The sequence below is a fragment of the Caretta caretta genome, chromosome 2 (genome assembly GCF_965140235.1).
Source record: "Caretta caretta isolate rCarCar2 chromosome 2, rCarCar1.hap1, whole genome shotgun sequence".
NCBI classification, from domain to species: Eukaryota; Metazoa; Chordata; order Testudines; family Cheloniidae; genus Caretta; species Caretta caretta.
The window spans coordinates 140,877,490-140,895,221 of NC_134207.1; the positions used below are offsets into that span (position 1 = coordinate 140,877,490).

Here is a 17,732-nt window from a genome sequence, read left to right on the forward strand (position 1 = left end):
TTTTTTCAGCTCCTCAATTAAATAATATTTGTCATGTTTTTGATTTTATCACCTTTTATGTCCAGAGATGGAGTAGAAGACTGTTGGCGTTGCAGGTAAAATGAGAGAGGTGTTCCTTGGGTTCTGAGCTGTGCAAGTACCTTAGGGTTGAGTTAATCTACTCACCTGGAGTTTGGAGTAGAACAACACATGTTCCACACCTGACTTCTGTAGCCAAGAGTTAGGGATTACATTTCCCACTTTGACTATTGCATATCCATGTTAAAAGATATTTAAGTTTTGTATCTGGAATAAAAATGTCACTAAAAATCAAATAACTTTGTCGATGGAGTTTTTTGCATATAAGTGCCTATTGTCTGCATTAGATATTAGTCAAAATAATCTCTGTTCATTAAACATTTAAATTCTAGCTAACACATTTTATGTAGGAAAAAACCTGGAAGGCAAAGATGCTAGCCCAAGGGCCAAATACTGCCATGCCTTTTAGAACAGTAGATTATAGCCATTGTTCCTTTATGAGAGGCATATGAAACAGTACTACAGTACTTTGAAAAATGCATATATTATTTTATTGCAGTGTTTTGAAAGGTTTATTATTTAGCTGTATATAACATCAGCAAAATGAATAATGGACCCTATTATGTCTGACGTTTTGTCCTTCATGCTTTGCATCACACATTGTTGCCTTTTCTTACAACTGTTTTATTCATTAGATTAGGTCTTGTTATCATCACACTCACACAACAGGAAACCAATAATTAATTACGGATAGGTAAAGTGATGCCTGACTGACTTCCTGAAACCTTCCTCTGCCACAGCATATAAGGCAGTTGAGCACAGTTATCGAGCAGTTTTTCACTTAGATGGATTTATTGATACATCAGAGACTGGTTGTGTATCCTTCACAAGCGACCTTGGGAGCTCATATTTAAAATAATGCCCACAGTGGTTACTTCTGTTTCATATGACTGATGACATTGGTAAAAGAGTGTTTGAAAGAAAGAAAACTGGCCAAAATCATTTGAGGTACATTGAAAGAAAAAACTTGGCTAACTATCTCAACAGGGCGTAGAATCTGAGGCTTTGCAATAATAATGTCAAAAGTGAGACACAGAAAATGCATTAACAATTCTTTAGGTATGGCATGTTGATATTCTGAGAATTAATGGACCTTGCTTTCAGAGCATTGAAGATAGAGGCTGGGAGCACTAAATCCTATATGAGAAATGAAAGAAATAAACTACTGATTTTGAAGATGTCACTTTATCAGAGAAATAGGCTTCCGAGTGCTTATTAATCCTTATTCAGTGCCAGTTTTGCTATAGTAAATGATTGTATGACCTAGGAATCTTTTTCTCCCTTCCTTCCTTAATATAAATTTGCATTACCAGATTCTTAAAGAGACTGAAATTTGATGTGTAGAAACCGCACATTTATAAACGTTATTTGTTTCTTTAACTTCACAGTGGGAATGTTTGGCAGAATAACAACCACAAGATGGAGTCAGTTGTGTATAGTCAGAGTGTAGAATGAAAATATTTTTGTACATAGTGTATACATTCCTTTTCAGGCATGTTTGAGTTAGATTGTACCTTTAAAACATAGCCCTCAAGGTCAGAGAGATGGCACCATCGAAGTGGGAGCCCGGGCAGAATTCTGACTGACTTATAGAGAACTCCTTATCGGGCTTTAGAGAAATGCAGAAATGCAGCAGCAGGCTCAGCCACCCATTGACAGAGTGCACTGCTCACTCCCCACAACTCTGCCAGCTATGCTGATTGGTACACTGTGGGAGATTAAGAGAGCACACCACCGTCATCCCAACGCTTTGGGTAGGCATGCTGGGGGGGGGGGGCAGTGTCTGTGCTCCCCAGTTACAGGTGTGTGAAAGGAGGACGGGTGGAAAGTTTTTTCACTTCTATCCCACGCTGGCATAATCTGTCTGGGGCTGTCACAGGTGTGGCCCAGAACATTTTTGTTGTAAGTAACAGGAAATACATTCTTTTCTTTTTGCTCTGACCACTACAATCATGCTCTTACACATACAGTGTTAAAAATTCTTGCAATTAATGAACACATTTTGATATATTTAGTGTTTTTCTGAAACCTCAGTTCCTGGAGTAATGATGATATTAAGTGGGAATCTCAGCTTTCATTTTTTTAAAAAGTATGTTTCCAGCCCTCATGATTGCAAAGAAAAGCTGGAGAACATGAATCCTAAAGTCTCAAAAACAAGAAGGCAAAGAAAAAAAATCCACATGTATTCATTTTTAAATCTGATTATTTTGCGGGAGTGACATGATTTTTGGACACTTGGGGTTGGCAGTGCTGCAGGTATTCCCCTCTGTGCTCTGAAGTCAGTTTCTCCAGTTTTATACTGACAGAACGTAATGCAGTATCTGGCCCAAGGTAGTTAACCCAAAAAATGAACTGCAAGTGTCCAAATTGGGAGCATTCCAAATCTTTCTGGATGCTTTCTACTGCTCTTTTCAATAACAAATCTTGAGTTCTCATTTTGATATTAAAAGACAAAATCCTGGGAATAAAAGTCCTCTATGTATCTTTTATAATTGTCTCTCATTTAGCCCCAAGCATTTGAAAGTACAAAGCCATTTATCTGTTAATCATTAAAGTAGCTTTCTTCGGAGTATGTCATATAACAGGTCAATATAAGGAGCTTAAGGATGCTCTACTAATTCTGTGTTTCTGTTGAGACAATACAAACAGATCAATAAATGTCCATCCTTCCTGGACCCTAGGACTTTGCCTTCTAAATGTAAGATGTTTAAGAATGGCTTCATTGTTTTAATATGACCAGCTTATCAAAAATTATTTGGGGTTTTCTTTTTCTTTTTTTTTTTAAATAAGGGATGTTTTGGAAAGGGCTGAATTTAGGAAATTAATCAAATTAATTATTAATTAAATTAAATTGATCTCTCAAAGCAAAAATCCCAAAGGTTCAATCCAAAATAACTGCAAGTACTCTAGCAGGGCCTATGCATTTTTGCTTTTTGTATGTATAAATCTATCTATCTATGGTACATATTTATATATGCACAAATTTTCATTTTTAAAATGGTACATTCTTTAACTAAGGTATGCAGGGAATCACAATTTCCATCTGACATGTTGCATTATGCTGTGGACATTATCTTTACACAAACTGCATTGTCTGCAATATATGTAAACATACATGTGACAGGTTCTGATAAATTGATATTTTTCTGCATGATGTTTACTACTACCTGTGTTTATAACAGATAGCATGGGTGTCTCAAACTTTTACACAATTCCACTGAACCACAGTATAATAGGAAGGTTGCCTCTTGGCATCTCCCCTCCCATTCATTAGTATATAACATCCATGCGTCCACTACCTCAAGTGTTTACATGGAAAAATCATAAGAGGAAAGTATTTCAATATATTTTTTTTTTGGCTTCTGTGAATCAATTTGGCAGCTGGAAACAAGGAGGAGAATCAGACTGAGCACTGTACTGCCCATAAATGCTTTGTGGACCATCAGTGTTGAGAACCACTGAGGAATGCACTTACTACATTTAATGTTTCTAGATATTAGATCCTAATGATAAATGTTGTTATTGCTAAATATTTTAGACTATATTACTTCTAAGATCCCAGTCAGAAACTCTGCTAGATACATGTGCACGTTTCTCACCACAGTGTTGTAGGCAGTTTATGCTACCGTCATGTTGAATGCTTCGCTTTCATATGTGAATATATGTAGATAATCTGATTCAGTTATAATATCTGTTGGGTCTTATTAGTGTCAGGACAACAAACTGCAAGTGAAATGATGCCCAGAATTGTATCAGTCTGATGAGACTTGACTTCATTCACATCAGCTTTATCCTTTAATTTAGACAATGTCACACTAGCGCACACCAGTCAGGAAAGTTCCACTTAGCCTGACAGCAAAGCTTCAGCATGAAAAAGATGCAACACCAACAACTGAGAGCAATTTCCTACTGAGTTCCCAAGTCAGCTCAGTCAACACAATGCACTTGCTAGTACCTTTCTTTGTTACGGTATCATATAGCCGATCACTTTCTATTTCTAACATCAGCTTGCTGGGTGTAGTTCTCTCATCGATGGTTACCCTGGTATTTTACCATATTATATCATTACAGGAAACGTCATATTTACAATTAATAAGATGACAATAGCAAAATGCTGGCTCGTAGGCAAGGAAGAGGAACGAGAAGAAGGTTCCAATCCTGCTTTGTTGAATGGAAAAACTCCTGTTGACTCCAGGCAGAACAGTATTGGGCCTGAAGGAGGAAATAGAAAGTTAGAAAGTTTTAAAATATATATTTTGTAAATAGTTTCTCTCTCAGTAATTTCATAGTATGATGTTTTTTGTCATTACTTCTTCTCTTCTGTACCGGGACACCACAGGAGTTGGTGTCTTTCTTTCTGACAAACACTTTGGTAATTCTGAAGGCAGTAATCAGAGTACAGGCCTCAGTAAGAGTTGAGGATCTGCATATTCATAGCGGTTACTGAAAACCCTACACTTTTATGCAAATCACTGTCACCTGATTGGCTAATGATTATCAACTAGTCATAGGGCAGGGATTTTTACACTGCAGGGTTATTAAGAAACAACTATGAAGTGATTATACTAATATGAAGCTTAAAACTAATCAGAGCCAGGGAATGGCACAACTTGCAAAAATGGTAGTTTTCTGCCAGTAAATATGCAGCATCTCTGCCTTCTGATCAGCTGAAATAACTACACTTCAGTTTTATTTTGACTAAGTCACTTAGAATAGAGTTTGCTGAGACATTATGGGATTCTCAGAGGTATGTTTCCATGTGTAAATTTTACAGAAGTATTATAAGAATATTCTCAAAACAAAAGCCAGTCAGCTTTGCCCAGTGGTGTGATGTCATTTGTGGGAGGCTGTTGTTAGAGGATAGTAGTTTTATAATGATACTTTGCTTTGGGAGGTGAACGGCAATTTGACATTGAAATCACAGCAGGGAAGGTTAAGAGACAGTACTTGAGACTGAACTCGAGCAGGATCTTTAACTTCTGTACAAACAAACTAAACTGAGTTCTAAAACCATGTTGTTCAGATTTTGCTGCTCACTGATTCCAATAGCAGCAGTGTGGTCTAGTAGGTTGGGCTACGGACTGAACTTGGGGCTGTTGTTAATGTTGCTAAGTGTTGCTAGGGCTGTAGTGTCGTTAATGCTGCTGGTGCCCCTGTTCTTGGAGCGGCGATGGTAGCGGCACTAGCAGAGAGCACGGTGTGTTGATTCAGCAGAGCTTGATGTTACTCACACAGAAAGACCACAGGCTCTGTTCTGTGGTGAAAGGTTTAGTCAGGTTCACTGTTGACTAAGCATGGTACTTTTGCCCCATAGGAGTTACAGGTACACTAACACATGTGTGCCCACGACACGGTACCAGCTTGATCAACATAACATGACGCTGTCCTCTCGGCCAGTACAAAGCTGCCCCTCCTATGACTTCTCCTTTTATACATTGATACAAACAAGTTACGTTTTACATTCCATATGTTGTTAGTTACCATCCTTATATCTCCTACCTGCTAGTTCAAACAAAACAACCTCATCCATTATCTTGTCATTCTATCCTTACCTTCTGAGAGGTCAGTGTGTTCTTGTACCTTCTCTTGGGGAATTTGTTTATGTAGTTACTTGAGAGATGTGGGTGCTTCTGTGCCATCCCCTCAGGTCAGGAATATGCTGACTTGGTTGGCTATTACCTAGTGTGTTGCCATATTGCCAAGAACAGGCCCACTCTTGCTGACAGCCTTCGGTTCATACTGTTAGTTATGCCTAGGACTCCAGCAAGGCCTACAGGTTCTATTCAGCTCCACCACTGGTCTGCTCTTTTTCCTTGGGAAAATCATTTTCTCTCTCTCCCTTCTTTCACTTTGTCTTGTCAATTTAGATTGTAAGCTCTTCGGGCAGGCAGGGACTATCTTTCACTATGTTTGTACAGTGCATACTACAATCAGGATCGAGTCAGGTGTGGGAGGGGGCCCAGCTCAGGCTGAAGTAGCAGGGTTTATATACCCTCTCCCTGACCAAGACATATCTTTGAAAGGTAACAAGAACTAAAGAAGTTGCAACAGGTCTTTTAATGACAGGTTTCAGAGGAACAGCCGTGTTAGTCTGTATTCGCAAAAAGAAAAGGAGTACTTGTGGCACCTTAGAGACTAACCAATTTATTTGAGCATGAGCTTTCGTGAGCTACGAAAGCTCATGCTCAAATAAATTGGTTAGTCTCTAAGGTGCCACAAGTACTCCAGGTCTTTTAATGTTACTCATAGAACATGAATCCACCTACCACCAGACAAAATAATAACTTGCTGTGGATCAGAGGAGAATGATTGAATCTCATAATGACTCAGAGCTGAGCAGGGACATGACATACTGGCACAAGTATGAAGCCTATGAAAAATGATTAGTTCTAAAGTCTTGTTCTCTTTTTCTCCACAACTGTTATGCATAGCTCTCCACTTAAAAGTTACTCACTGCCGGATTCCTGACAACATATAACTGGATATATGCCAATGTTGATCTAGCTGCAACAAATACATGCCTTCTCCTACTGCCTTCATATTACTTAGGAAAAATAGATAGTCATTATAGGCATAATCAAAATATAATGCAAAATGTGAAACCTCTGAAGAGCTGCTGAGGGCTAATATGACATTACCCTACTTTGGTTATTTGTGATTTCTTTAGGTGTACAGTTGCTACCTGTTAACTAACGGTTGGCAGTTAACAATGGCATTCCTCTCTATAACAGTATTATATTGATTTTCTTTCCAGTTTGTCAAATCTTTTGTCCTATTTTTCCTTTAGTAGATCAGGCTGATGGCAGATTGGTTTCTGAAATGCACTTGCACACAGACTTTGCTTTTGAAGATAGTACTTGTTCTCTTTAGGAGATCCCTATATACTGTACCTTTAAGTACCTTTAAGTATCCGAATCAATTTAATTAAATGTCATTATAGGCACTAGAGCTGAAACAAAATAATGAAAGCAACCAGCATGTCAGGTGGTATTTATTTCTGCATTAAATTCAATTTATTCCCTTTTGGCTCTGAAAAATTAGTTGAAATATTTAACACTAATAACTTCTGGAATTGTTGATGGGAATAGTTTTAATGAATTTGTTAGAAAGTGTTCACCTTAAAGATGGAAAGAAATTTCTTTTGTTGCAGCAGATGAGAGCTAAGGATTGATTTTATTAAAAATATTCAGCTTTTGAGGTATTATGGCAGCCTGTCAGACACATGCAAAAAATCTGTCAGAAAGCACTGTTTGAAAATTACCATCCAGTGACAGTGGAATCTACCGGAATCTGGCTAATCAAAAGCAATCTGAGCTCATAATAATATTTATAATTATATTAATGATTGGGATAACTTTTTTGTTTCACTGTGCCAAAAATTTAAGCACTCCAATAAAACCAAGTGTGATAGTAGCTTGGTTTTGAATAAAGGAGTTGGGAGGATGGGGGAGGCAGGCTGGTATAAGAGGCTCCTTATTATCTTTTTGCTCTGATATTGAAATGGCAAAACTTTTATTTTCATTTTCAGATGGACTAAAGAATGGACCAGTTTTGTTAACAAAGGCTCTAGATATAGGATGTAGATATAGGACAACAGTCACACAGGATAGATCCTCATTTGGTATAAATCCTCATAGCTCCACTGCAGTCATTCAGTAGAGTTGTGCTATTTTACACTGGATGAGTATCTAGCCCATACTCTGTTAAATCTTTGCACATACTTTTAGCACCTTTATAGCTGAAGATTTTAATGTGCTTTACAAACATGCATGAATTATGATTCACAACACCCTTTGTGACAGAAGGTGTTCTAGTCCCTCATTCTGTTCTCACTCACCTCAGTGTAAATCAACAAAAAGAAAAGGAGTACTTGTGGCACCTTAGAGACTAACCAATTTATTTGAGCATGAGCTTTCGTGAGCTACAGCTCACTTCATCGGATGCATCCGATGAAGTGAGCTGTAGCTCACGAAAGCTCATGCTCAAATAAATTGGTTAGTCTCTAAGGTGCCACAAGTACTCCTTTTCTTTTTGCGAATACAGACTAACACGGCTGTTATTCTGAAACCTGTAAATCAACAGTAGCTCCATTGAGCAATGGATTTGCACTGTGTAAACCAGTTTAAGTGAGAGAACTGAGCCCAGTGTCTTTAACTGAGAGGTGCACAGAGGGTGACTTGTCCAAGGTTGCCCAGAGTCCATGGCAGAGCCTAGAGTGGGATCTCTTGACTCCCATTTATTTGCGTTAGCCCCGAGACCAGTCTTCCCCCTATCAATCACATCAGTCTCCCCAGAGCTCTAAGATTTTTCACTTCTGTCTATCTGTACATTTATATTAATCAAATTGGAATTAAAAGCATTTGGGGCCTTGCAATCCTGGAGATTCTAAAAGTTCCACTGTCAACTGAAATTGTACTTTGAGTCTTAAATTCTACTCTCTGAAGCACCTGTAGGTGAAGCTGCTCTCAGCAGAGAGAAAAACATTAAATGGGGGATCGAGGGGAATAAATCCTATACAACCAAGCTTCATATCTACTGGCAGTCCAACTACAACTAGATGTAACCCCTTCTCTGCTGAGAACCACTGTAATGCCTGTGGTGAAGAAACTTTTGGTGTTCTCTGAAGTGCCAAAGGAACTTCACCCAACTGGCAACAGATGTCACTGCTATGGAGTTTGTGGTGCTGTACAGGAGGGAGCTAACGTTCACTTTCCATTAGAATGCTAGAAGGATTCAGGTATGTGATGCAGTAGGCAAGCAGAAAGCTGCCCTTTTTCCCTGCTCAGCTGAGAGCAACTTCAACCCTAGCTGTAGATACTTCAGAGAGATACCATGATACAGGATGAAAATGAAACAAAACGTGCCATTTTTAGCTGGCACAGAACATTTAAGATCCTAAAGCCTCTAGTGTCATTAATTGATTTTTAAATGGGATTAAATGGATTTTTAAAAGGTTTGAAGAACTATTAATATCTTCATTTTTTTTAATATTCATTGTCTCCATTTTATAGTGAAAATAATGCTCTTCTCTGTCTATGTTGGTGAATGTGAGAGCGAAAAGAGAAGGTTAAAAGCCATGGTCATGTAGAATTTCCCTGTGCTAAAAAAAAACAAAAAACAAAAACACCCTCCTGCTGTTGGTATTTGAAAGTTCATCTCCACAAGGATTAGAATTATATTTACTAGTCATTTTCCAGCAGGCTTGTAGCCAGCATGGTTCTGGCACACTTTCAATGTCCAGTGTGGACAGGGATTTAAAAAACTAAAAAAAAACACCCATCCTAGTAAAACCTGGGCGGGGGAACACTCCTTATCATAAAACCTGTCTTATGGAGCACCAACTTTTTGAAGCTGTGCATAGTTTGGTTAAGGATCCTTCCACCATATCCCTCGTTGAGATGGAGATAAGGAGGTCCCAACAAGGACTGCATGCACCGCCATTTGTGTGCTCACTCTAACTGTAGGGAAGTCTGAAAATCTTGAAAGCTTGCCTCATCCCTTTGATGCTCCTCTTTGCTCTTCACGAGGCGGTTCATGACGTGGTTGACTTGCAGGTCCCCCTGCAAGTCAACTGTAGTGTCAATGTCACCTCGTTGTACAGGTGGAGAATGCTGGATGGTCATTTCCCTCCTTTGACATCAGATCTCCCCAGTGGGTGGCCTGCTCCCTCCTTCTGCCTGCACGTCTCCTCTGCTTGGGCTAGCAGATCTGTCACTTTAAAATAAAATAATTAGAAAAGTGACATCTCTGCCGCCATTCCCATGAGAACTGCTAATCTCAAGAGAATGGAAAGAGGGAAGAGGGGATCAGTGCTTCTCACTGGGATGAAAGATTTCCAAGTGATAAGTGTGTTATTCTCATAGCAGATAAGTTATGTAAGTTAATATTATCTAAGATGTGTACATGGTAAAACTTTATTTATAATGTTTTCTAAGGCTACTGTGTAAGATCCTGCACTGTGGGTGGGGATAAATAGGTAAGATAAAGGGAATTAAACTATTCATTATGACATTTCAAAGACTTTGAACTCTTAGCTCTTGTTTTATGTCTCCATGTGCTTTAAGCAGTCTCTGATCGTTTCCAATTTGGTTTAACATTAAGAAAAAACAGTAGTTGTGCACTTGAAAATAATATCGGTCTTTAACATCATCATTGGCTCTAGAGCTTAAGGGCACATCTTACAAGAACATAAGAATGGCCAAACTGGGCCAGACCACAGGTCCATCTAACCCAGTATCCTGTCTTCCAACAATGGCCAATGCCAGGTGCTCCACAGGGAATGAACAGAACAGGTAATCATCAAGTGATCCATCCCCTGTCGCCCATTCACAGCTTCTGTCCATCCTGGCTAATAGCCATTAATGGATCTATCCTCCATGAATTTATCTAGTTCTTTTTTTGAACCTGTTATAGTTTTGGCCTTCACAACATCCTCTGGAAAGGAGTTCCAGAGGTTGACTGTGAGTTATGTGAAAAAATACTTCCTTTTGTTTGTTTTAAACCAGCCGCCTATTAATTTCATTTGGTGACCCCTAGTGCTTGTGTTATGAGAAGGATTAAATAACACTTCCTTATTTACTTTCTCCACACCAGCCATGATTTTATAGACCTCTATCATATCCCCCCTTAATTGTCTCTTTTCCAAGCTGAAAAGTCCCAGTCTTATTAATCTCTCCTCAGATGGCAGCTGTTCCATACCCCTAATCATTTTTATTGCCCTTTTCTGAACCTTTTCCAATTCCAATATATCTGTTTTGAGATTGGGCAGCCACAGCTGGACACAGTATTCAAGATGTGGGCGTACCATAGATTTATAAAAGCTTCTAAGTCACCTGCTTGCTGGAGATGATTGATTGGATTTAGAAAATGCTTCCTTATCATTGGTAATAAGGATTAACTGGCATTTCCTAGTAATTCTTACGATTCTTTATTGACTGTCCGTTTTTCTCCTGACATTTTCTATATGACCCTTCACTGCCTGGGGTCATATAGATCCTGTGAAGAAGCACAAACATCACTTTCCTATATGGACAAATGCTCTGTAGCTAGCCACTCCAAAGAAAATAATGAACCCATCTTCAAAAGCTATGTCCCAAATTTCACTCTTTTAATTTTCCTTTTAAATGTGTGTCGTAACTTCACAGTTGACACACAGCCACCTACCAATGCATTATGCAAACAACATAGAGGGAATTCAGTGCATTCAGTGTTTTTAATTGTACGTTGAGTGTGTCTATTTCAAGTTATCAATATTATGTATAGATAGAAATCTAATAAGCAAGCGTCTTCTGTGCTTTTGCTGTTTAAAAAAGAAAAGCAGCACCACTTTTCCTCAGCAGAGTGTTCTGAAAGTACTGGTGATGGCAATTACTTTTCATATAGCAAAATAGCCAAACTAAGAGGGAAACTGGAGCCAATTTTTAACAATGTTTTATACTATATATATTTTAATCACACTTATATCCACCTTGCAAAATTCTTTTTGCCTCCTCACTTGGGACTTTACCCAATATTCATTGAGGTCAATGGGCATTGGATCAGGTCCCTAGAAAGCATTTTTTAAGTGCTAAGTAAAGTGTTATCATAAGAGTGGCAAGTAGATTTTGTGCCCAAGTTCGTAAAATTACATTACAGTTTTGGCACAAGCTTTACAGATGATAAACATATTTCATCAGTAAATATTTTGTGTCATCTGAAATAATATAGTGGAGTCCAATACAAGAGCTACTAATAGCCATTTTAGCTCTCATTATGCTTTCATGCTAGTTTAATTACTTAAGAAAAAATGTTACTATTTAGTATTTATGTTATGTTATGTTAGACCATAAAACAGCTTTAGGCTCTCCAGTGTTTGACTCCTGCACAAATAAAGTCAATTTCAGTAATATGAACTTGAGCAGCAGCTAACTTAGAAATGTTCATATCATTATACATTTCAATTTCAAATACAGAGGGCAACTTTTTCTGTGCACCCTGGAGAAAACAGTGCTGGGGGAAATGGGCATTATATTATAATAAAACACTGTAAAGAACCTACTTTAGTTTCCCAGTTATGAACAAACAGCTGAGCAGTCTCAGTGTATTAACTAGACTAGAGGGTGTGTGAAATATTTATAACAAAATTCAAAAGGCTTGAATTCTCATCATCTATCCATTTAACATTTGCTTGCAACATTAAAACGTTCCTTTGTAACAGCATTGTTTTCAAGAAAAAAATATTTGCACTGTAAATCAGACAAAATATCATTATTTTGCATATTTTCACAGCTGGCTTATCATTTTTATGACATTTCAGGAAAAGTAGTGGTGTGGAAAAGGGCAGAATGAAAATGCCTAAAACTGTATTCAAATTCTGCATAATTTTTGCACAGCCCTAAAAGGGATTGTGTCTTTGTGCCTGTTGTAGGTATTTTGTGGGATACATTGTAGTATCTGGGGGGTTGTCTGGGATACATGCAGTACAGTGGGATAATGTGCACTATAGAGGGTGCGAATTATAAAATGCACTAACAAGTTGTGCATTAATTGGTGCAAACTAATAATTCCCTAGTGTGATTTAACAACATTATGTTAGGGAACTTTTAGAGTGCACCAGCAGGGTCTCCACAGACCAATTAATGTGCAACACATCAGAGCACTTTAGAAATCACACTTCCCCTTGCCCCCATAGAGAACATTACCCCGTTGTGTAGACAGACCCTGAGCACCATCTTAAATTTTGCAGTGTTGAGCATACTTGGCATGCTGTAAATGGGCAGAGTAAAGCAGCCTAGCACTGGAGAACAAGAGTGACCATTGTGAGTTGATATGTAATTACTGTAACTGAGTATTCATCATAATTAGTGATTAAATAAAATAAAACTATTGTTTACATAAAATAAAGTATTGTACATATGCATCTTTTTCACTGAAACTTGTCCCAATGTTTGATGTTGTCCTCATGCAGGATGGATGGTCACAGTATCACTTTGTAGCCTCATCTTCAACAATAGAGAGGGATCGGCAAAGACCATACTCTTCATCACGCACGCCCTCCATCTCTCCAGTGCGCATGTCTCCTAATAATCGCTCAGGTAAGACCATGCTTCCAGGGCTGAAGTAAACAGAGAAGTAATCTAGTAATGTCATCTTTCCATTGTTAAGTGCCAGTCAGTAGCATCTAGATGCATTATTAACCATGATGGGAGCATGTGGGAAACATTTTTTCATTCTGTCAGTGTATCTTTGTATACAGGAATATTTTTTATTTGTGTGAATGCCTTGTAGAAATGTAAAGCAGACAGACTATCCAGTGTAGCCTTTTACTGTGAATGTCCATTCACTATTTTCCTTGTCCACTGGCCAGTTAAGATTATCTGATTGGGAAAGTGAAAATTCCCAGGGCCATTGTGCCTACTGTTAGCATTGGGAAGTTCCCCATCTCAGATGCTTCCAAGTAATTTTCTTTACTAGTCATAGAAACCACAAATTCATTTGTTATGTATGTTTTATACTGTTAGCCAGAACTTCAGCTTCGTGTAAATCATCATAACTCCACTCCAGTCAATGGATCTACACCAATGTTCGTCAGCTGGGCATCTCATTATGGATGTATTTGCAGAAGGATTGACTGCAACTCTACATCTAATATCAATGCCATGAACATATAAACTGTAATTAACTGCAATTTCATCCACTGTAGAATTATTTCTGTCTTACATAGAGGAATCAATTCAGTTTTCACATGAGAATTCAGGCCTCTTTTTCCTCCACTTATTCCAAGTTAAAATATTTAATTACTTTAAATGAAAGTAATCCTCAATAAAAATAAAGTCTTTTAAAATAAACATAGTAAAATCCTATCAGCCTCTCACTTTGCATTTTACTGCTTGCTCTGTTAAACCTCTGTCATTAAGAACATAAGAATGGCCATACTGAGTCAGAACAATGGTCCATCTAGCCCAGTAACCTGTTTTTCCAACATCTGGTGTCAGATGCTTCAAAGGGAATGAACAGAGCAGGGCAATTTGTCAAGTGGGGCTTTGGCAATTTGTCAAGTCCCAGCTTCTGGCAGTCAGAGGTTTAGGAACACCCAGAGTGTGCGGTTGCATATAGCCCCCGATCAAGTTATCTAATTCTTTTCTGAGCCCAGTTATACTTTTGGCCTTCACAACATCCCCTGGCAATGAGTTCCACAGGTTGATTGTGCATTGTGTGAAGAAGTACTTCCTTATCTTTATTTTAAACCTGCTGCCTATTAATTTCATTGGGTGACCCTGTGTTATGTGAAGGGGTAAATAACATTTCCTTATTCGTTTTCTCCATAGCATTCATGATTTTATAGGCCTCTATCATGTCCCTACCTTAGTCATCTCTTTGCTAAGATGAACAGTCCCAATCTTATTAATCACTCCTCATATACAAGTTGTTCCACAGTTACTGGGATATCAGCAGTAAGATGTGTTTGGCTAAACTACTTACACCCTAGTGCAAAAGTGATTGTTTTTTTATGTTTGTTTATCTAAGAGTCTAGTCTTAATCTACAAGGGCAACGTGCTGAGCTATTTTGAAAGTCTGGCCACAAGTATCCCCATAGTCGTGGCTGAGTACTAAGCACTTCCAAAAATCTGCTCTTCATACAGGCACCTAGATGGGTGCCCTTTTGAAAATCTGACTGTCATTGTGAGTGCTGAGTGCTTGAAAAATCTGGCCCTGAGCTTCAGTGAACATCTGACTCCAAGTATCTCCTGCTTTCTGTTGTTTGTTCAGTTCAAGGAGGGAATCTAACTTTGTCTAATATATAGGACTCTACCTTGCCCCATCCCTCCACCCCCCCCCCCAAAGTCAGTACCATAAAGTCAGTCCATCGTCAACAGACAATTTCATGAATGCTTCCAGTAAAAACTCTGCAGGAGTCCACTTGTGGATTTGATGGTGGAGAGCTGTTGCTCACACAGAGTGAATAGATATAGTTCCTCCAGGGAATGGACAGACAGTTATGTTTTATCATTTGGACAGTGTACAAAAAGCTGCATGCTTAACATGACCATTAGTGTTTTGATGTCTTAGCAATGTCTTAGCACCCCTTTGGAGCTATGTTTTGTATGTTGTCCTGTTAGATTCTGGCCGAGGACACATGTTGTCCAAAACCATATTCTGATTCTGATTGGGTCTTTTTGGTGGTGTCAGAGTCCTAAAACCATGCTAGATAGTTAGCTGACAATCGCTTTAAGAGCAATCCTCAGTTTTAATGGATACATAAGCACAGCCAACTGCTTAACATTAGTTCTTAAATCCAGGGGTCCCAACCGGGGGAGAAAATTTAATCAAAATTCCAAATTGATGCAAAATTGTTACCTTAATCCTAACAAGAAAAATGCAGTGTAAATTAGGACTCCTGGAGGAAATGACCAAAGATTAAGGTTTATGCATGAGTTTTTACAGAACTTTTTGTAAACTATAGAAATATTACAGTGTAATAAGCTGAACCACTATCAAACATCAGTGTTCTTTCTAAAAAATTACTATGTATTAACATATCCTTTAAAGGTTAAACTCGAGTAAAACAATACCCGCTTAACAGGAAAAGAACAGATATGAGACCAGAGAACAAATTTCTGTCCTTGTGATTTAAGTAATGAACAGAACAGTTTCAAAAATAAAGGACACAATAATTATAAATGTCCACTTTTTGTCATGGTAAGGAGGACATGAAAGTGCTATTATTCATTGTTATTACAATACCACACTAAAAATATACCAACCACCTTTTCTAAATATGAGGAAAGGAAATTTGCCTTCATTAAACCAGATGTTTAAAGGAGTGAAGTTCAAATAACATACTAAACAACAAATGTAAAGGTTATACTTGTGCCCTACATAAAAATCTTAACTGAAACTCACTTTTAATCTTAATTCTTGTTTTAGCATTGTCACGTTAACAGCCGTAAGTATCCACTTTGTTTCCTAAGCAGTAGAAAACTTTTAAAGAGTGCTGGGAAGTCTCTAAGTGAACATTGAGGGGTCCAGCCAATACCCCAATGTTATATAATACTTTATCTCTCATTAGTCTTTCTTGACTTCATTTCTTTGATAAGAGCTGGGGTAGCGCACTTGAATTGGTCCAATTATTTTCAGTCTAAATCTATAATATTTTCTGAAAACTCTTGAAATGAAATCCTGGCCCTATTCAAATCAATGGGAACTTTGTCATTTACTTCAGTGAAGCCCGTATTTCCATTTTTCATTGACATTTCCCATTAATTTTTGTCATCACTATTTTGAAACTTTCCAGCTAAACTCTAGGCAGACACCACTTCCAAGTCTCATCCCATATGCTGAGAAACAGAAGCCAGGGTTCTCTCTGGTGTGTATTGATTTTGTGAGAGCCAAAGCTTTTGCCTTTCTGTCCATCTATTCAAGTTTGTGTCATGAGAAGAAACGCTAGTACCTCCTCTGATATTGAGATCAAAATGGAAAAATAAATACCAATACTTGGAGAAAATTGTTTTTATAAGTGAGTGCATTCACTAGGCATTCACTGCTCAAACGCTATCCTCGCATTTTGCTCTCTCTCCAATGTTTTGCCCATGTTTACTAATCTAGAGTAGATAATTACTGAGCCATTCTGCCTTAAATATACACACACAGAACCTCCATTTATTTCCGTGGAACTTGCATATGTGTATGCCTGGGGAAAAAATAGTTTTTGGGGCCCCAAATTACATAACAAATCGGGGCAATTATTGAATTGTTCCGCGTGCACTTTGGGGATCATTTTTCAGATGCACTCAGGTCCCATGTAAGCACCCATATAACAGCTTGATTTTCAAGAGTTCATGTCCCTTTGTGACACTTCTGGACAGTTTTCAAAAGAACTCATCATTCAAGGGACTGAGCTTTCGAAAATCTCCTCACTTCTTTTGATGCCTAAATGAGCTTTTTGAAAATTTAACTATAAGACTTTAAAATGGGGTGTTTGTTTGTTGTAACATTAGAGCTTAATGGGAAGTTTAGTATCAACATGGACAATGATCCTCCATCACCCTTGTTCCCAGATTTGAAATATGTAGGTATAAAATCCCTTGATTCATTAAAATTTGGAACCAGAGCTTAATTCTGTCCCTGTCTCTCTGCCCCTCCCCCACAAAACAGGATGTTTAACGGGTGTTGGAATTTCTCAAGGAGACCCTCACACTTATTTTATTGACTTTACGCAGCTTGGGTCAAAATTCTGGTCTCCCAAGCAATATTCAGTGAGATTCCCATGATACTTGGGGTAAAATACAGAGTGAAAAGGGAAGATGTTGGCATAATGCAGAAAGTATTCAGTAAGGAGTTGCACTGTAGTTGTTAGCACAGCACCTCGAGTTAGAGGCTTCTTTTTTCTGTTTGGGGAATTGGTTAATGCAACCTGTGGGTTTTGCTGTGTTTAAAATTGTGAAACAGCGAGAAGGGCCTCAGGAAAATCATGTTAACAGGTATAACAGCAGGACACTATTCACCTCCCCCCAGCCTTCCTTGTGTGTGATGGTCATTCGCTCCCAGCTGGAGTAAACATAGACTGCAGTAGCAATCGTTTTGCCATGAGTTTACCAGCAATCAAAAACAGATTTACCACTAGAGACCTTACCAAGTCCACCGTGATAATACAAAAGCTTTCTTGCTGGTAGCAT

General features: G+C 38.3%; 1 protein-coding gene across 10 annotated transcripts in view; it reads left to right on the plus strand.

The window, feature by feature from the left end:
- The window catches only part of CTNND2 (catenin delta 2), a 1,183,649-nt gene that overhangs the window by 1,146,064 nt on the left and 19,853 nt on the right, over window positions 1–17,732 (plus strand). For all 10 annotated transcript variants that reach the window (XM_048839596.2, XM_048839594.2, XM_048839597.2 and 7 more), the window contains one exon: window positions 13,025–13,151. In XM_048839596.2, the coding sequence (XP_048695553.2) occupies window positions 13,025–13,151 (127 nt within the window). The remainder of the gene's footprint in view (window positions 1–13,024; window positions 13,152–17,732) is intronic.